The 20,981-nt window shown below is 44.7% G+C and overlaps 1 protein-coding gene across 15 annotated transcripts in view; it reads left to right on the top strand.

Moving 5' to 3' along the window:
• The window catches only part of Kif1b (kinesin family member 1B), a 134,587-nt gene that overhangs the window by 92,676 nt on the left and 20,930 nt on the right, over positions 1 to 20,981 (top strand). For 10 of the 15 annotated variants that reach the window (XM_075946218.1, XM_075946210.1, XM_075946226.1 and 7 more), the window contains 11 exons: positions 670 to 918; positions 6,773 to 6,891; positions 8,400 to 8,485; positions 8,815 to 8,944; positions 9,079 to 9,241; positions 11,982 to 12,072; positions 13,342 to 13,460; positions 14,096 to 14,151; positions 17,352 to 17,460; positions 19,147 to 19,213; positions 20,892 to 20,976. In XM_075946218.1, coding sequence (XP_075802333.1) covers positions 670 to 918; positions 6,773 to 6,891; positions 8,400 to 8,485; positions 8,815 to 8,944; positions 9,079 to 9,241; positions 11,982 to 12,072; positions 13,342 to 13,460; positions 14,096 to 14,151; positions 17,352 to 17,460; positions 19,147 to 19,213; positions 20,892 to 20,976 — 1,274 coding nt within the window. The remainder of the gene's footprint in view (positions 1 to 669; positions 919 to 6,772; positions 6,892 to 8,399; positions 8,486 to 8,814; positions 8,945 to 9,078; positions 9,242 to 11,981; positions 12,073 to 13,341; positions 13,461 to 14,095; positions 14,152 to 17,351; positions 17,461 to 19,146; positions 19,214 to 20,891; positions 20,977 to 20,981) is intronic. The other 5 variants (XM_075946223.1, XM_075946222.1, XM_075946221.1 and 2 more) reach the window with 1 other exon arrangement.

The following is a 20,981-nucleotide window of genomic DNA, read 5'->3' as shown; positions in this document are numbered from 1 at the left end:
ATGGTTGTGAGCTACTTGAGGGTGCTGGGAACCAAATCCAGGTCCTCTGCAAGAGCAGCCAGTGCTCTTAACCACTGAGCCATCTCTCCAGCCTTAGGTGAATCTTGAGGTTACTAGTTCCAGAATTTTGAGTTACTCTTCAATGCCCTGCTATGGTTTGTAAAGGAGCTGACTGAAGGTAGTTATGGGTCAACCTTTTCCACTCTATTCTGATAGTAGACGAGGCTTTGCAGAGGGGGACCGGCCAGACACATCTCATGTGAGCCTCTGCTGCTTTGGTATACACAGTTTCATCCATTTGGTGTTCTGCTCTGAACTGACAAGAGAATTTGCTTAAAGCCGTATTATTTTCCTTATGAGTGGCTTTTGGAGGACAGAATGCTGATCTTTTGTGTAAACTGGAGAACATAAACAACCTGAGATGGTCCACTCATGGAGGCTCTTTGCGTTTCTTATTCTGAGTCTCTGTCCTTATAGATCTTCTCAGTCTGCCCTGCTCCCTTTACCTGAGCCGTGCAGTTTATGCTCATTTTCCACTTTTGCTTTTCTGTTTGCTTTTACCGTGTTGATCTGTCAGTGGATTCTGTCCTGGTGGCACCTGAGCGTCCTATTTAACCAACTGTTCCTCTCTCCCTGCCTGTGTTAATCGGCGTCTTACCTGGTGTCTAGCTCCCCCATTTTCCACGGCTGTGTGAATGAGCGCCTTGCCGACCGCACACCCTCCCCCACTTTTTCCACGGCCGATTCCGACATCACTGAACTGGCTGACGAGCAGCAGGATGACATGGAGGATTTTGATGATGAGGCATTCGTGGATGACACCGGCTCTGACACAGGGATGGAAGAGGGATCAGATCTCTTCAGTGATGGGCATGACCCGTTTTACGACCGATCCCCTTGGTTCATTTTAGTAGGAAGGTTGGTGAGGTTATTGTGAGAAAGGCGAAAAGGGACCAGCTCTTGTTCTAAATGCCTCTTTGTACAATTTTGGATAATCCTGCTTTAGCCCTTTACTTCAAGAACAGTCCTGCCTGAGTCTTCCAGTGCTCAAAGGTCTGTGAAGGCCAGTGAGGCTAGAAAATGATCACAGGCCTTGCCTGGGAGGCACGGTCTACTTAGTACACGAGACAGCATCTTATGAGGACTACCTGGAGACTGCTTGGCCCAGATTGCCCAGCAATTAAGATTCCCATGTAATGGGTTCAGTACACGTTACTGTAGTCTAGATGCTTCATCTCTAAAGGGAAACAGATGGGAATAAAATGAGCGGGAGCCAAGAAAGCCCCAGGTTAGGCTGAGGAATCGGTGGCACCTCAGAAATTAAAGGACTGCAGTGGACTTGCTCTAGAGGAGAGTTGGGAGTGCCCGACTTTGTTGACAGCGGCTGTCTTGCTGTGTCTGGTTTCTGAACCTATCTGCAGGTCTGGACTTCTGCCAGAAATAACTTGTAGGGTTTATAATCATGGATCTTAGGAAGTTATCTTCGTCACCATCATCAGTATTTGTTTGTGGTACATGAAACCTTTACCTTTGACCAGGCTGAGTCACTGTCTCCAGCTCTTGGTGTGCACACCCCTCTGTCAGAGGTGCATAGGTTCCTGATATTTCCACGTCCACTCTTGGTAATGAAGTAATTTTAGGTTTGATAGTAGAATGCTCATTGCTTTAAGCTGGGTATGGTAGTGCACTCCTCCAATGCCAGCACTTGGGGTGGAGGCAGGAAGATTAGAGTTTGGGGTTATACGTGGCTACATAGAGTTTAGATCTAGCTTGGGACACATGAGATTCTGTCTTAAAAAAAAATAACAGAAACAAAGCCAAGTGGTGGTGGCAGCACTCAGGAGGCAGAGGCAGGCAGATCTCTGTGAGTTCGAGGCCAGCCTAGTCTACAGAGCTAGTTTTAGGACAACCAAGGTGATACAAAGAAACCCTGTCTGGAAAAAACAAAGATTAAGGTTAATGATGCATTAATCTACCACTGTGGAACGGGTAAGCACCAGTTGCTTGTCTCCTGACACAACAGACATAGAGTTCAGACTTAACTGTCATATGGACTGGACCCCTGGTGGGAACTCGTTACTCACTGGAGAGGATGACGGTGAGAACAGAAAGAAAAGCTTTAGGTAGAAGTGACACCGAAATTGCTATAGTGGCCTGAGTTCTATAATACAGATTCTCCATGAACAAATGAGATGAGATTATATAGTCGTGAATATTGTTAGCCTGTGGTGCATTGCCAGTGTTAGGGCTTTAGAGAAGCCATTTTATGTTGAAGTGAGAGAAGTGTGCATGAAGAGTGCTTTATTTATTCCGATCTGTATCCCTCTGCATTCCTGTTCTAGTCTAAGAAGACTGGCAGTAGAACCAGATTCTGATCATTAGCTTATTCACTTTGCATTCACTCCTCTGTCTGTTTGCCGTGTTCTGCAACATCACGCTATGAGGAGGAGGCCTGGTAAAGAGAATCCCAACACAGTGGTCAGGAGGACCTTGAGTCCTGGGCTTCTCTGGCACTCACTTAGGACAAGCAACTTAAATGAGTTAGAGGAAAAGAACCTTTTTTAAAAAATCCATTTTTCGGGCTGGAGAGATGGCTCAGTGGTTAAGAGCACTGCCTGCTCTTCCAGAGGTCCTGAGTTCAGTTCCCAGCAACCACATGGTGGCTCACAACCATCTGTAATGAGATCTGGTGCCCTCTTCTGGCCTGCAGGCAGGCAGACCACTATATATATATACTTAATTAATTAATTAAACACCATAAAAAAATCCATTTTCCCCCTTTTTTATTTTTTATTATTTCTACTAACAAAATGAATGTAGCCATTAAGACTTCTGCTTAGAGCCAGGCATAGTGATACACAGCAGAAGCTGGCAGATCTTTGTGAGTTCAAGGCCAATCTGATCTCTACATAGTGAGTTCCAGGAGAGGTAGGGCTACATAGTGTCTTCAAAAGAAAAAGAAAAAAAAAAGACTTCTTCTTAGAAGTACTTGTATCTTGAGTTGGTTTTATGAAAGAGTTAAGTCAGAATCCTCCTTAATGTGGCCACTCACTGTGCCAAGTAAAATGCATAGTTTCTAGTTTTATTCCGTCTGTCGTATATAAGAATACATATAGCACTCGGGAGGCAGAGGCAGGTGGATCTCTGTGAGTTCGAGACCAGCCGGGTCTACAGAGCTAGTTCTAGGATAGGCTCCAAAGCCACAGAGAAACCCTGTCTCGAAAAACCAAAAAAAAAAAAAAAAGAATAGATATAAAGCAGTCAGCTACACTGATTTTCATTTAGAATATTTGTGGAGCTGTGGGCTCAGGAGTTGATGTTTTCATTAGTTGGGATTTCTGGGTTCTAGAGCTATCATTTCTTTGCAAGAAGGGGGCTGAGGTGGTGAGCTGGGGAGAAGTCGGTGGTGATTTCCCTGGGTTCAAATCTTACCACCAAACAGAAGCTCCTGGGAGAAGGTGAAGTCACAGCCGTCAGTGAAGAACAGCTCTCCAGTTTTGCCCCAGCTGCACCTCCCAGTTGTGCGCTGGTGACCGGACGTGTCACATTATAAGTCCTTTCCTGTTGTATAGTTCACGGTGTCAGGTTCCCTATTGGCCCAGAATTATAAACAGAACTCACTGTAAAAATTTGCATGTTTCCTTTGAATTCCATTGATAGGTGTGTTTCTTGGCCATGGCTGCCTCTGGTGAATCTTTGTATCCAGAGTAAAAGAGCTTGTCCCTTTAGCTATTCTCTTACGGCATGTTGGGATGTTATGAAATGCCATCATAACTCGGGCTGAAATGTAAAATATATGTTAGTCTTCTGGGCGAAAGGAGGAAAAGGTGGTTATTCTGTGACCTTTCTCAAGTACCTAAACTGATGTCTTTTCTATGACTATCACCGTAATTATGCTGATTTTCTTTATGTTGACAAATTAGCTTCTCTTACTGATGTAACTTCACATCGTTTTCTGCTCATGTGTCTTTTTACATCTTCTCCCCTCCATCCCTGTTCTCCTTCAGTCTGCTGGGTCAAAGTATAAGGACATTCAATGCAGAGTTAATTGTGAAATTCGAGTTTGAAAGCTTCCGAGGAGAAGCCTTGCACAGCGTTGGGCTAAAGGCTGTGTTCTGATTGCACAGCACTTAGCTGTCTAGTGAGCGTGTCTGTGTCACAGAGCCAGTGCCTCTGCCTTGCCGTAGACTCTCCTAGAGATGGGCGTGTACAGTGCCTCCAGTGCATCAGTGTTTAGAACAGCCTTTGTCATGGGCAGAAGGAATTGTCACCGTTAATGTGCAGTCCAGCATTATTTTGTGATGATATGCCTGTGAATGTATGTTTCTAAAAACAAGTAGCTCTTGGGCTGGTGACTTTGCTTAGCAGTACAGCCTCTGCCTAACATGTCAAGGTCGTAAAGAACGCATGCACTACAGTGGTTTTTAATTTTGTCTAATAATTATACTTTACATAGTAAAATTAAGTAACAGTGGGATCTCTAAGTAGTCTATGTGGTCAATATCCATCATAAGTTTGCTTTTGAAAAGTCAGACTAGTATAAAGTTAGGTGGCTTATGTTTCTGTCCCGGTATGACCCATCTTCCTGAAAAGTTTTCCACTTCTGTGTAAAGATAAAGGATGGGTCACCTTCCTGGGTTCTAACATACTTAAGCATTCACTTACTAGATATTCATTGAGTGTATTTACTGCAAGCCACGTCTCTGCAGAGAGGTGAGCAAACCAGAGCTGGCTCCTGTCCTCACAGTCTTGTAGTCTGGTGAGTGATGAAGACACTGAGTGATAATCAAATAGATGCCAGTGATAGCCACAGTGAAAGGAGTGTGTGTGTGTGTGTCTCCAGCATGTAATGTTGGGAGGGCCTGTCATGGAAGCAGCATTTACAGTAAGACCTAAGGCTGTGAAATCAAAGCATGGGGTGGAGGACAGGACTGCAGGAAGAAGAGACGTGTGATGGCTCTTAATGGCCCAGGAAGTGGGCAGGTCTGACTGGAATGCCATTGAGGCAGGAGTGTAGCCTGTGTGTGTGCTGACTTTGGAAGTGAAATTAGCCATTTGTTTCCATATGCCAAATCCTTAGTTTTTGAAACTCAGTCGAGGTAGTGGTGTTTGATCCTACTGGTAATCCTTTTCAGATTACATTTTCATTCATAAGTTTCTGTTGAGCGAAAGTTACTCCTCTGTTAATATTCTCTCTTGCTTTGGAGCAGACTGAAAGGGAATTAGACATCATGCTACAATTTCCTGTTCATTTGCAGTTATTTGTGTTTGCTTTTCATGCGTCTTCATTTATGCTCTTAAATGTTATTAATGTAATGCATTGTACCTATTTTCATAATCTCTTTCATTGTTTTGAGTTGAAATCCTGAGTATCCATTCCTTCATTCTTCTCTCTTTGTAATGTAAACGTTAGATCAAGAAATGCAGCTAACAGTCCTGTGCATCAGGGTCAGTTATATTTAGTTTCCTGGGGTAATATACTCTTTGTCTTTTGTTTTATGTACAAAGATCAGCATATACCAAGTGAGAAGACAGGAGTAACAGTAGGAACTAGATTCCACTTTTTCTTCCAGTCATTGGAACATGTGCCCTTTGGACTTGTGATGATCAGTTTTAATTGCTTTAAAAAAAAAATGAGCAGGGGCAGGTGAGAGGGCTCATTGGGTAGTGGCATTTACCACCAAGCCTGACCACCTGACTTTGATCCATGAAACCCACATGGTGGAAAGAGAGTAGGGACTCATTCACAGTTGTCTCCCATCCCCTCACCTACAGCATACACACAGTCTCGTGAGACCACGTGAATACAAATGTTTAAAAAAGTCTACAAAATAGTGAACCTTTTAAAAGGACTTGTCTAGTGTGTTAGAAATATCAAGTATTGGCCAGGTCTGGAAGCTCAGGCCTGTAATCGCAGTTACTTGGAAGACTGAGGCAGAAGGATAGAGATTTTTAATGCTTGCCTAGGCTGCAAAGTGAGTTCAAAGACAGCCTGAGTAGTGAGGCCCTGTCTCAGAAGGGCTGGGCTGGTAGAATGCTGAGGTCTTATGTAATAAGTATGAACCTGTAGTTTCTCCCCCAGGACCACAAAATAAGAAAATAGAAGGGGAGGCAGGAGAGACTTGTAACTCCCCTTTTTACAATGATGACTTTAGTTTGAGGAACAGGGACTAACTGCATAGGGCTGGCTCTGTCCTCTCCCTTAGCCTTCATCTTGATGCCCATTCTCCTGCCAGCTCACTACTGGGGAATTTCTGGCTGCATAGCCTCTCTGCCTACATGTCTGCTTCTCTCACTTTTAAATAGTCCTTTAAGTAAAGCAAAGACTCATAGTACTGCGATGTAAAATCCACTTTAGAACTAGTAACTATTCCAGACACATTTCCCTGCCTTTTTTAAATCTCTTGGTTTCTCTTTTGTGTATGGTGAGAAGCCAGATCTCTTGGTCCGTGCTTACCTCTGAAGGTTTAGCTCTTCAGTGAGCTCCTCTGCTCTGCAGAAATCACAGTATTGATCATCTACTTCCAATTGTTACTCTTCCACCTATGGTGTAATTTTTTTAAGAGAATAATTTGGTCTAAGTCGGTCTTCACACTTGCTTATGTATTGATTGTGTGAGAAAGCAGCTGGAGGCAATTTAAGATGTCAGAATTCAGAGACATCTTAAAAGGCCCAGAGACCAGTTTGGGGAAACATTCTCTCAATCGATGGAAAGTCCCAACCTCTCCTTCCTCAGATGTTCTGACGTTCGTCTCTGGGTTTCTGTCTCCAGGGCATTTGTGTACTTGAGCAACCTGCTGTACCCGGTGCCACTGATTCACAGGGTGGCCATCGTCAGTGAGAAGGGGGAAGTGCGGGGATTTCTGCGCGTGGCTGTGCAGGCCATTGCAGGTGAGTGACCCTTTTCTCAATGGGAGCTGTGGGTTCTTTCCTACAGAAAAAGCAGGATAGGGGGTGGAGAGATGGCTCAGTGGCTAAGAGCACTGGCTTTTCTTCCAGAGAAGCTGGGTTCAATTCCCAGCACCCACACGGCAACTCATGTCTGTATTTCCAGTTCAGAGGATCTGACACCCTCACACAGACTTACATGCAGGCAAAACACCAACTCTCTTAAAATAAAAAAAGAAAGAAATCACAGGAGAAACAGGCTAGCTCCATGTGGGTGACACTCCAGCCACATATATAAGTGGCAGTGTGTTTTTCAATTGAGGAAGGCCTCCTTAAGCCTCCTCTCTATTAGTGTATCTATATCCTCACCACCACAAGTATCATAAGTAGATTTCACTTTAGTCTGGGATATTGCCTGTTTTGAGAAAAATTGTGTGTAACTATCTAACTCTAGGATTGACTTTGAAAAAGTGATGAGCAGTTTAGACCAGCATAGAGGATTGTGTAGTTTGAACTCAGCCTGAGCTATATAGTAAGACATTGTTTTTGTTTGTTTTTAAAAAGTCAGGATAGGCTCTTTTGGTTTGAGATAGTTTTTTTTTTTCTGTATATCTTAGGCTGACCTCAAACTCAAATTCTTCCTACCTCAGCCTCTTAAGTGTTGGGATTATACACCAGTGCTTGGCTCACGTATTGAACATTTTACTTTTGTATTTTGAATTGTTTGTAGTTTGAGGCTTCACAGTGTAGTCCAGGTTGTCCTGTACTCAACCGTTCTCCTGTCTTGATGTCCTGAGTGCTGGCCTCACAAGTATGAGCCCCTACAGCCAGCTGATAGGCCTTGAACGTCAGAATAACCAAGGATTTTAGGTTATTCTGGCCTAGCTTTCTATTAGACTTTTTCTTTCTAACTGAGCATAGTGGTACATGCTGTAATTCCAGAATTAGAAGGTAGAGACAGGAAGATCAGGAGCTGAAGGTCAGCCTTAGCTACAGAGTGAGTTTGAGGCCAACCTGGACTCATATATGAGATCCTGTCTCAAGACAAGAGGCCATTTATTTCCCTGCTAAATGTAATACATGGATCAAATCTGTTTCACTTCCCATGACTGTGCCAGCATTTTGAGGAACGAATATGGCTGTTTCCTGTACTGTCTATCTTAACTCATAAATGCTGGGCTCTGTGTGATGGAGACTGTCACATAGTCACCTCGTCCACAAGTCAATATAATGTCTCAGTCTCTGTTGCCTATTATTGAATATATAGTCTTGCCAAGATGTTAAGGGGTCAGAATTCCTAGGTGTGACATTATAAACAAACTCAAGATTGAAACCAGTTCTTTTTAACTCTTCTCGTTTGAGCAGAAATGGTTGGGAGCGGCAGCTGCGGCTCATTTCTGCAGTGCCATGCACTCTTATACCGAGTCTCTCCTCCCTACTTTATGATTCTCTGAGCGCTGTTCCCCTCACGTGCACTATCATCCCATCTTTGTTGGCTTCTTTCTATTTAGCGGATGAAGAAGCTCCTGATTATGGCTCTGGGATTCGGCAGTCAGGAACAGCTAAAATATCTTTTGATAACGAGTACTTTAATCAGGTAAGAAGTATTTGGGAAAGAAAAGGAAGTAAATGGATTTATGAGGAGGTGCTAACACCCATTTCCTTTGCCTAGAACGTTAGCAATCCTAAGATGCTGGTTACTCCACTGTTAGTTACTCAGTAAGATATGGGCTATGTCTAATAGTTACAAAGATGAAAATGCGTTAACAGACTGCCTTCTCTCCCACATCTCTTAGTCCCACTTACTATTATTTTGTACAAATAATTATTTGTTGTATAAATAAAAATATTATTATTGTTATACAAATAAGAATCGATCAAGACATGGAAGAGTACGTCATTTACCCAGCCTTGCCTTACTTCCAGAGTGACTTTTCTTCGGTCGCAATGACTCGTTCTGGCCTGTCTTTGGAAGAGCTGAGGATCGTGGAAGGGCAGGGTCAGAGTTCTGATGTCATCACTCCTGCCGAAGAAGTCAACCGAATGAATGACTTGGGTGCGTAGGCAGATTCTCAGGGGAAACATTGATACCACGGCAGAGCAGTGACTCTGGTCAGCTGGAAACAGGAAGAGCACCCAGGTCCTCCTCTTCACATTACTTGACCCGTATGTGTATCATTAACTCTGCAGATTTGAAGTCGGGCACTTTGCTGGATGGGAAGATGGTGATGGAAGGGTTTTCTGAGGAGATTGGCAACCACCTGAAGCTGGGCAGCGCCTTCACCTTCCGAGTCACGGTGCTCCAGGCCAGTGGGATCCTTCCGGAGTATGCGGACATCTTCTGTCAGTTCAAGTAAGCCACCTGCCGTTGTTACTCTGCTGTTGCTGGAAAAGAGCACCCTGGCAAAAGCAGCTTAGAGAGAAGAAAGGTTCACTGCAGATCTCAGCTTCAGGGGGCCGGAGTCCGCCATGGCAGAGAAAGCGGCATGGCAACGTGAGCAAGAGGTTGGCCAGTCACGCTTTCATTGCAGGCAGGTTCAGAGAGAGAGAGAGAGAGAGAGAGAGAGAGAGAGGTCTGCCCACAGTGATGTACTTCCTTAGCAAGGCTCTCCTCCTCAAGGACCCATAGCCTCCCAAACAGCTGCCGATTGGGGGCCAAGTGCTAAAATACTTGAACCTATGGGGCTTTTCTCATTTGAAAACACCACACGGCCCTTTTGCTGTGCCCATCCAGCGAGTTAACTGCAGAGATTCCTTCTTGCTGTAGAGCGCCTTACCTGTGTGAAAGACTAAGGCTCTTGAGGGATAAAGATGGCAGGTCTCTGAGAGCACTTTCTTCTCCCAGGGTGAGAATCAAACCCTGCACTGGCATGACGGCTCAGGGTTCCCCATGGAGCGTACAGCATACACTGCTGAGGACTCAGTGGAGTCCCCTTGCTCCAGGAGCGAGGCCAGCCTGGACTATAAGAGCTAGTTCCAGGACAGGCTCCAAAGCTACAGAGAAACCCTGTCTTGAGAAAAAAAAAATCAAAATGTGTGTATTTTTTAAAAGGAGTTCAAAAAGATATTGTATAATTACAGAAAGCATCAGCGTCAGCAGTAGGAGTTGTTAGTAATTTGGAGCCTTTGGCAGAGGTGCTGTCAACTGGTGTGAAAATCAAGATCACTGTTCAAAATCCCTCCCCATTCCTGGGCGCTGGAGAGATGGCTCAGTGGTTAAGAGTACTTGTTGCTCTTGCAAAGGACCCAGGTTCAGATCTGAACACCTACAAAGTGCTTAACAACCATCCTTACGTCCAGTTTCGGGGGTCTGACCACGTCTTCTGCCCTCCATAGGCACCAGGCACACATGTGGTACATATGCATACATGCAAGCAAAACATACATACACTTAAGTCTAAAAAAATTCTTAAATAAGCGGGTCAGTGGTAGGGCACGCCTTCCGTCCCAGTACTTGGGAGGTAGAGGCAGGTGGATTTTTGTGGGTTTGAGACCAGCCTGGTCTACAGAGTGAGTTCTAGGGCAGTCAGAGCTACACAGAGAAACACTGTCATGAAAAAAAAAATCAAAGATTTTTAAATATGTTCTTTCCCCCATCTGACCTTTTAGAGTGTAACCTGTGTGTTAAGCCCTGTGGATAAACTCTTACCATCTGCTGGAGAGCAGGCAATTGAGTACATCTTTGTAAACAGTGAGATCTTAGCTTTTGAGGAGAAGTTGGTCCCCTGCCATGGGAACACAAAACCATCAGGCCTATGTCAGAGGCATTTCCTGGAAGATGACTTTGAGCATCTCTTGTCCAGATAATAGACTGCTAGACAAGTCTACCATAGGGTTTACCGTGCCTGGCAGAGGCTCAAATTTCCAAGCTTTCTCTAAGTAATGTGATTTCATTTTCAGTAAAACAAGAACAAGACTTTATATTTTGTTGATTGGGATTTTGGGGGGGTAGGTTTTTTCACGTTTTTGGGGGGGTTGGGGGTAGGTTTGTTCATTGTTTTTTGGGGTTTTGCGAGTAGTAACGTTCATTCATTGAGGTTTGGGGGTATATTTTTTTTACTTGTTTTTATGGGTTTGCTTGTTTTAAGACAGAGAGATTTGTGTAGCCCTGGCTGGCCCAGAACTGCTGTGTAGACCTCTCTGGCCTGAGCCCTGCCCTTCTCCCCACTCTCCTTCCTGAGTGCTCAGGTTACAGTCATGCACTACAATATCCTGCTACAAATTTGTTTAGTTGACTTCTTTACTCTCCGTGAGCCATGCTTCTGTATATGTCCCTTTGTCTAAATAATCGGGGTCACTTAATTTTTCATCCATTTTGAATCTAAAATGCTGTCTGTGTGATAGGGAAATGCTGGCATGGAAAGAAATAATCATCACTTGACGCAGCAGAAGCAGAGGAAGTGCTTTGTTAGCACGCTCCTAGCTGTGGAGTCCAGACCCCGCTAGACACCCTAGCATATACCTGGATCCTAGCTGTGGAGTCCAGGCCCCGCTAGACACCCTAGCATATACCTGGATCCTAGCTGTGGAGTCCAGACCCCGCTAGACACCCTAGCACACACCCTGGATCCTAGCTGTGGAGTCCAGACCCCGCTAGACACCCTAGCACACACCCTGGATCCTAGCTGTGGAGTCCAGACCCCGCTAGATACCCTAGCACACACCCTGGATCCTAGCTGTGGAGTCCAGACCCCGCTAGACACCCTAGCACACACCCTGGATCCTAGCTGTGGAGTCCAGACCCCGCTAGACACCCTAGCACACACCCTGGATCCTAGCTGTGGAGTCCAGACCCCGCTAGACACCCTAGCACACACCCTGGATCCTAGCTGTGGAGTCCAGACCCCGCTAGACACCCTAGCATATACCTGGATCCTAGCTGTGGAGTCCAGACCCCGCTAGACACCCTAGCATATACCTGGATCCTAGCTGTGGAGTCCAGACCCCTCTAGACACCCTAGCATACACCCTGGATCCTAGCACCTGGAGGCAGAAGCAGACAGAGTTTGGTGAGCGTCATAGTGAGGCTTTCTCAAAATCTAACAGTATCTGATGAATTCTGATGCAGTACTCATCTGTCTCTTTTTGTTAAGCTTTTTGCATCGGCATGATGAAGCGTTCTCCACCGAACCCCTCAAAAACAACGGAAGAGGAAGTCCCCTGGGCTTCTATCATGTACAGAATGTGAGTGACCTGCATGGCTTGCCACACACCTCAGGTTTACATTCCTGGTTTTGTTTGCTAAGGAAAGACGATCATGTGAGGTGTGACGATCGTGTGAGGTGTGAGCTGTCTGCTGTGCAGAGAGAATGAGCAGAGAGAATGAGTCTGTATGTCTGCAGGCCAGAAGAGGGCACCAGCTCTCATTATAGGTGGTTGTGAGCCACCATGTGGTTACTGGGAATTGAACTCAGGACCTCTGGAAGAGCAGTCAGTGCTCTTTAACCGCTGAGCCATCTCTCCAGCCCATGCTCATTTTTTCTAGGGTAGGAATATCTTTTTAAAAACTGATATTCAAATGGATGGAAGATTTCATTGGGAGACTTAGACTGCACACACTCGCTGGGCCACTGTCACCCAGGAAGAGACTGGCTGCTCCTCCCCTGAAGACTACCTCACTTCCCCGGGGGCACCATTGCATAAGACTCCAGTTCCAAGGGATCCAAAGACCTCTTCTGGCCTCTGAGGACACTTGTTCATATAGTCAACATGCACATAGTCCAAACCCAGGCATAGACATATGTACATATCTCTAACTAAAAATAAAGTATGTCTTTGATAAATGCCGATCAGCTGTTATCAAGCCACTGACACATGAAACCACAGATGTCCCCAAGGAGCTTAGAATTAAGGAGAAATATAGTCATACAGTATAGGGACATGAAAATGGTATTATTTAAATTCAAAGGGAAGATTTCCATATAGAAAGACTTTAAGTTACTTTTCTGGGTGAGGGAAAATGGTTCTGAAGAGAGAGGTAGGTTTTCTGAAAGATGTAGCATAAATAAAAGGTGGACAAAAGAAGAAAGGGTGTCTCAAACTGGGCATTGAGCCTTGCTCATAGTCCACAGCCAACACACTTTTTCTTATCCCTTCTACTACCCCACCTGGGCTTTGGAGAGAAGGTCTTCCTAGCAGAGTTGCTGCCTGGGCTTTTTCTGAGGTACAGCAAAGGAAAAAGCAGGTAGAGAGAGCAACAGGCAAGACTTGAAATCATGAGCAGCAACAAAGTGAAGTCAATTCTGATGCTCTATGGAGGGTCTAGAATGCTGACGCTTGGTAAAGTCACATTCGAAGCAAAACCAGAGGGAAACCTGTCCTGTGGTGTAGGAGGCCTGGCAGTGAACCCAGCATGCGCGGGATGCCTAGCAGTGTTGAAGGGCTGCTGCATGCACAAGCCTGCGCTTTCTCGTCCTCACCCACCCCGGCCTCACTGGACTTTCTTCTTCCTAGATTGCAGTGGAGGTCACCGAGTCATTTGTGGACTACATCAAAACCAAGCCCATCGTATTTGAGGTCTTTGGGCACTACCAGCAGCACCCGCTCCATCTGCAAGGACAAGATCTTAACAGGTTTGAGTCAGATGAGCAGACGTGGATTGTTGTTGCTGTTGTTCCGGAAAAGAACCCTTTGCATGGCTGCAGATAACTGAACAGTAGATTCATACATTTCCCTGGTTTTGCTCTTGAAATGTCACTGCCTTCTTGTAGCTAACCTAATCACTAAGCTGAGAGACAGCAAGTCGGATTTTGTCCACATGACTATGAATGCCTTCTTTCTGTTGTAAGAAGAAATTCTTAATAGGGTAGAAAGTTGGTGCTGTAGAGCTAGAACACGCGTGTAGTTATTTCTGATGCCTTTACCTTATAAAGTGGAGACTGGGGTGGAGTCATTGCTTCTAATGAGGAAACACCGCCCAGCGTGTTTCTGTTTCCTTAAAAAGGTTTAAACATTTGGGGGGAAAAAAAGAAAGAAAGGCAAGGTGGTGATGGCACACATCTTTAATCCCAGCACTAGGGAGGCAGAGACAGGCGGACCTCTGGGAGTTTGAGGGTAGCCAGGTATGCAGAACGAGTTCCAGGATAGCCAGGACAACATAGAGAGGCCCTGTCTCCAAACCCCCAAAAAAGGTATAAACATATCACTAATGGCAACACTTAACTCCATGTATGTAGTCCTGGTAAATGTCTTCTTCCTCTCTTTGCAGTCCTCCTCAGCCTTCTCGAAGATTCTTTCCACCACCCATGCCACTCTCCAAACCAGGTGAGCAGCAGCTAAACTGCCTGATGTGCATACATCTGTTCTGAATGGTTTCCAGACAAGAGTCACACTGGAGAGGGCTGGAGAGATGGCTCAGAGGTTAAGAGCACTGGCTGCCCTTCCAGAGGTCCTGAGTCCTAGTCCCAGCAACCACTGGATGGCTCACAACCATCTGTAATGAGATCTGGTGCCCTCTTCTGGACTGCAGGCAGACATGCAGACAGGACACTATACATTTATAAAAAAAAAAAAAAAAAGAATCATAACTAGCGTTCCTTCTCTCTGTGTCTTTGTGTGTTCCTGTTCCTCTTGTGTATTTCTAACAGGAACACGAATGCTGGGTTCCTGATCTGAGATAGGAAGTCAGAAACTATGGACTCTGTCTCTCTGGCCTTCTCATTCAGACTTGATAACTTCCTCCTATTTCTTAAATCTCTGTGCTTTGTATGTAATTAGTTTGTCAGTCTCTTAACATTTATTTGCGTATTAAATTTATTCTGCCTGTTCACTTTTGCTGTTGGGATTTTTGTTTTTGATTGACACATAATAATTAAACATATTTAAACTATAATACAATGCATTTGTAACTATATGCTCTGAGGAACACATGTATATATCAGTATAATTAGTATATCCATATCTTAAGCATTTCTTATTTGTAGTGTGTATATTCAAAATCTTTTCTTGTTACATTTTAACACTGATAATAGATATCCTGTTTTACAATAGAACAGCAGAATTTATTGCTCTTCATTTATCTTGTTTTCACTTTTCTTTATTTTTGTCCTTTTCCCTTTCTGCCCACTTACCAAACTCCCACCCCTCCCTCCCCTGTGCTCATTCTCCTCCCTCTGTTCCATACCCCATTGGCTTCAGACCATGAAAGAAAGATTGAGCTGATACAGTTCCTCTTGTCTGGCTATGTGAATGTGCATGTGTTGGACACGTTTTCTGAGCACGCCAATGTGCTAGCTTCCTCCGCTGTTGCCACCTTCCAGAATGAGGCTGATTCATTGCCACCTTTGCCCTTTCTGCCAGTTCCCAGCTTCCAGAATGAAAGGGTACCCAAGCGATGTGGTTAGTAGCTAAACTAGCTCCCCCTTAGATGTAGGGTACCTAAACGATGTGGTTAGTAGCTAAACTAGCTCCGCCTTAGATGTAGAATCAACTTTAGGCGTTTCTCCTAAAACCTGGCTCATCATATGTGATATACCAATAATTCAGTTTGTTCCCTTAGTTTACAGTAGAGCTCTGTTGTCAAGATCACATCCCAGTTCCTTCGGGGAGGATGCAGGGGGCACCTTTTTACCTCCATCTCTTTGAGGATGAGGTGCCCTGATTTCTTTTTTCTTTTTTGTTCCCTCTCTTTTCTCTGAGACAGGGTCTCTAGCCCAGGCTTACCTTGAATTAGCTATATAGCTGAGAATGTTCTTGAACTTCTGGCCCTCCAGTCTCATCTCCAGAGTGCCTGTATATGTATGAACCATCGTACCTAGTTTATGGGGTGCTAGGGATTGGACCCAGGCCTTATCCGTACTAGGCCAGTACTTTTCCTACTCCGCTGCATCTCCACCGTGGCCTCCTGATACTTCGTTTGTATTTTTTGCAATAATATTTTGATTTTGATTTTTAAAATAGGAGTTGGTTTTTGTTTGTTTGTAGTGTTAGTGATCAAACCCTTGTCCTTGTGCCTGTTAGACAAGCATTTTAACACTGAGCTACATTCAAGCCTTCACCCCCTCTCCTCTTCCCCCTCTCCTCTTCCCCCTCTCCTCTTCTCTCCTCTTCCCTCCCCTCTTTTACCCTCCCTTCTCCTCTCCCTTCCTCTCCCTTCCTCTTCCTTCCTGTCTCCTCCCTTTCACTCCCCTCTCCTCTTTTTTTCCTAAGTACTTAGGGTTTGCTTATTTAGAAGATTACCAGAACAGTAACCAGTTTTCTCTTTTCTTTTCTTTTGATTTCTTCCTTCCTTCCTTCCTTCCTTCCTTCCTTCCTTCCTTCCTTCCTTCCTTCCTTCCTTCCTTTCTTTTTCTTTCTTTCTTTTTTGGTCATTTCAAGACAGGGTTTCTCTGTGTACTTGGCTATATAGACCAGTCTGGCCTCGAACTCAGAGATCCACTTGTCTCTGCCTCCCAAGTGCTGGAATTAAAGGTGTGCATCACTGCCACTACCATCACCACCTGGCTACCAGTTTCCTTATTAGCAGCCCCAGCACATGGAAACACATGGGTAATTTCTCTAATGAACAGCACATGGAACAATGGGCTGTTCATTAGAGAAATGCCCCGTGGTTGATAAAGCCTCTTCATATACATTATGCCAATGGGTCTTCACAATATTTTTTTCTAAGTAGCATACTAAATATTATGATCCACATTTTATAAACTGGGGAAAGGCTCACAGCATAAGAAGCTCAACCGAAGCCACATTAAGTATTGTTAAGACTGTGGAATTTACATCTGAGGAAAATGTGTACAAAAGAGTGCATGCAGATTCCTGATCTATAAGTCAGGCCAGTAGCGCTCAGATCTTTCCACATGGGAGGCAGAACTGCTTCCCACACAAAGACATTATTTATAATTTGATTATCTGGGGTGTGGCCTGGATTTCACCGTCTTTACAATCTTTGTGACTCTTGGGTGTGGGGAGGTCTGGGAGCTGTGAGTTGGCAGACAACCCTTGTAACATGCCAGGTTCTCCCTGGTGCTTCCCGAGCATCCTCTCCTCGGTACCGTGGTGATGGGACACCATGCCCCTGGATAGGAAGCTCTCAAAACGGTTTTGAATGTTCTATGCAGCACATTTATTTTCTATAAAACCCATTTTCACTCACATGTTTAGAACAGTGTCTTGAGGCAGAGGGCCTCTGCTTGCTTTCCTTGTGCTCTGGATCAGAGAGGCACTGCTCACTTAGTGTTGAACGTTCTCTGGAACTTTCACATTGAAATCTGTCCTCTTAAAGAGATGGCTCAGTGGTTAAGAGCACCAGCTGCTCTTCCAGAGGACCTGGGTTCAATTCCAAGCACCCACATGGCAACTCATAACTGTCTGAAACCCTTGTCACAGGGTCTCCAGACATAGATGCAGGCAAAACACTAGTATACATAAAATAAAGATAACTGGTTAATTAAAAATAAAGATGTCTATGCTTTTGCTGAGTGAACTTGGAACAGATTTTGACGTGTTATATAAACTTTTTTTTAAAGTTCCAGCCACCAAGTTAAACACCATGAACAAGACCAGCCCTGGGCAGAGCATGAGCAAGTATGACCTTCTGGCTTGGTTTGAGATCAGTGAACTGGAGCCTACAGGAGAGTAAGTCCAACTTTTAAATATTTTTCATTTAAATTTTAGAATTAAGAGATAGGGTTTTGAGTATGTTTTGGCTCATGTTTTTATCTTGTCAAATTCCTCCTTGGGATTGAATTTGGGTGCCTTGCTATTTATGTCTAAATGAGATGTTTGCCAGAGGCCATCCAGTAGAATTGTTGACATTTTTGTTAGCAACAGCAATATGATGGAGACTAATGCACGTGGTTATGACGGAGGACCACTGTATGGTGAAGACATGCTTCAGGTTCCGATGGACGTTACTAGGGAGCAGTGAGGTGGCTTGGCCCCTGGGACACACATAGCAGAAAGTGAGAACCACCTACTAGAGTTGTCCTTCTGCCTCCACACAGTGCCATGCCCCCTCCTCACATACACAGAGGAATAAGTAAATAAATGTAATGTAAATTTAGAGTACTAATCTCAGTGAGGGCAGTTGGGGGGACCCTTTGGATATTTCCCTGGATTAAAATTTCAGCCTTAGCCAGGTGTGGTGTCTCATCCCTTTAATCAGATCTCTGTGAGTTCAAGGCCAGCCTGGTCTACATAGTAAGGTCCAGGACAGCCAAGGCTACACAGTGAAGACCTGTCTGGAAAAACCAATAAAGAAAAAAAACTCAACCTTGCCACTTTATTTTCCACTGTGGCATTTTAGGGTGTTTTGCAGTATCTGGCCTGTACCTGAGAAAGGCTAGCAACAGCTCTCTCCAGCTGTGCTGACCAAAGATATCTCCTAGAGAAGAGCCAGCCTCCTGAGTGAGCAGGAACATGAGCACCCTTGTCCTTATGAGCTGTGTAGAGTAAATAATCAATGCAGTTGTGTTTAGAGTTGTCTTTAAAATGCCTTGGGAAGAACACAAAAGAGAACCTGCTCTACAGAGCTAGTTCCAGGACAGGCTCCAAAGCCACAGAGAAACCCTGTCTCAAAAAACCAAAAAAAAAAAAAAAAAAAAAAAAGAGAGAGAGAGAGAAAACCTTCTCCTGGAAGAGGCAAGCAGCTGCACCCATTACCACAGCGGGGAGTACCTGTTAGGTGGCGCTGCTCTGTGTGAGATGCAGCAGACCACATCAGCAGTGGTCAGCACCATGAGCATTAGTGATGTCTGCTGTGCGTACGGCCTGTGTTCAGTGGAGCTCTGTAACTCCTCAGTTGTCAGTCACTTTGAAGAATGTGGCTTTCCATAAGCAGGTCCATGACACTGTCATAGCTTGCTTTATGAAGAAGTAGTTACACTGATGGTTTCTACTGAATGAATTGCACATTATTTACTGAATTTTTGTGCAAGGGACAGACATGGAACCAAAACCCATCACTGTTCTTTTTGCTTTTTCAAGACAGGGTTTCTCTGTGGCTTTGGAGCCTGTCTTGGAACTAGCTCTGTAGACCAGGCTGGTCTCAAACTCACAGAGATCCACCTGCCTCTGCCTCCCGAGTGCCGGGATTAAAGGCGTGCGCCACCATTGCCCGGCCCCATCACTGTTCTTGAGCACTCCAGTCGGGCTGGACGATGACAAGCAGATGCGTGAGAAGGGTGACAGACACCCGGGGCTCTGTGGTGAAGTGCTTGCATGGGTCGGACATGGGATCGGAGTGTAGGAAAACAGCAGCCCAGGAAGACTTGGCAGATGAAGTAGCCTTGACTTCTGTGTTTTGTGTTTTTACTCTTACAGGTATATTCCGGCTGTGGTTGACCATACAGCAGGCTTACCCTGCCAGGGGACATTCTTGCTACACCAGGTACTGAAGTCTGAGAGAGAACAACAGATTTCTCAACTCTTCATCTCTATTTGGAGGGGGTAAAGTGGGAGAGCGTTTTTGCTGTGTCCCCCCCCCTTTTTTTTTTAGCAGGGTAGGAAATGACTGGGAATTGAACACAAAACTTCAAATACTGTTTCTGTTTTTATTAGAGTTCTCTAGAGTAGCAGTTTCCAGTGTGGCCCAGCTTAGAGGTGGGTCTTCCTACCTCAAGATCTGAATTAAGGGTGTATGTTCCCATCTCAGAGATCCAGGTTAGAAGCAGATCATCCCATTTCAAATTATTTAATTAAGCAGAAAGCCCTCATAGGTGTGCCCTGCCATTTTTGGGTTTTAGTTTAGACTACTTCCAGATGTAGTCAGGTTGACAGCCAAAATAATCATCGTAACATTTTTGTTTTTTTTTAATATCCTCTTTGTATAAAAATATTTTAAGATAGCTATTTCTTTCTACCTAGCTTTTTAAAAAATTAACCCTTTTCTTTTAATCTGCATTCTTTTACATGGCTCAGTTACCTTTATTGTGTACTGCCCACGCTGCTTCCTCTGAGTCTCCTGGTGTCTGTCTGCCTCTCTGCCCTTCTTCCCACTGTCCTCTCTGCCCCAAAAATCTTGCCTAGCTGTTGGTCCTTCAGCTTCTTATTAAACCGATCCAATGACAAATCTTCATGGTATACAAAATGCTCTACAGCACCAGGTCCTTAAACTTAGAGATCCTCCTGCCTCAGCCTCTCATGTACTGGGATTACAGGCATGTGCTGCTAGCCCAGCCAGAAGTTCTTCATGGGCACAGATGATGAAAATTTGGATGGATTAAAAATACACTCTATAAATGGTTGCTACTCATTTGGTAAAATTATATTCAGATCTAGTATGCTGCTACACTTTTGTAATACCAGCATCCAGGAGGCAGGAGGATTATGAGTTCAAGGCTAATCTTGGCTTCTTAGTAAATTCCTGTCCATTTTGAGCTAAATAACAAGAGTCCATCTTTTAAAAAAAATTAGCCAGGCCAAGTATGGTGGTGTCTCAAGCCTTTAATCCCAGCGTTTGGGAGGCAGAGGCAGGCAGATCTCTGAGTTTGAGGCCAGTTTGGTCTACAAAGTGAGTTCAGGGACAGCCATGGCTATGCAGAGAAACTCTATCTTGAAGAAAAAAAAATCAAAACGACTTGTCTAGATTTCCATCCATGTTGCATGGGGTTCCTCCCCTAGAGTAGTGTTCTCAACCTTCCTAACGCAACAACCCTTTAAGTTAGTTCCTCATGTTGTGATGACCCCTAACCATAAAATTATTTTGTTGCTACTTCATAACTGTAATTTTGCTACTGTCAGGAATCATAATGTAAATATCTGATATTCAGAATACCTGATGGGCAACCCACAGAGGGGTTAAGACCCACAGGCTGAGAACCACCACCCTAGAGCATATTACCAGGGCTCAGTCAATCAGTCCCCCACCTGTGTATCTTCCTGTGTGTCCGTCCCACACCCACCCTGCCACTCTTTCTTTATGTCGCTCTCCCAGGATGCCTCAGCCTTCATGCTGTGCTTACAGGTGTGAAGCACTGTGTCCTTCAGGCATCTCCTAAAACCAGCTCAGCAATCGCCTTGTTCAGTTTCTAGCATATTCTACATTGTAATCTCATTCCATTCCCTAGGGCATCCAGCGGCGGATCACAGTGACCATGATCCACGAGAAGGGTAGCGAGCTCCACTGGAAAGACGTCCGTGAGCTGGTGGTGGGTGAG

This window comes from Microtus pennsylvanicus, chromosome 13 (assembly GCF_037038515.1).
Source record: "Microtus pennsylvanicus isolate mMicPen1 chromosome 13, mMicPen1.hap1, whole genome shotgun sequence".
Lineage (NCBI taxonomy): Eukaryota > Metazoa > Chordata > Mammalia > Rodentia > Cricetidae > Microtus > Microtus pennsylvanicus.
This window is presented reverse-complemented; position numbering and strand designations above follow the sequence as displayed.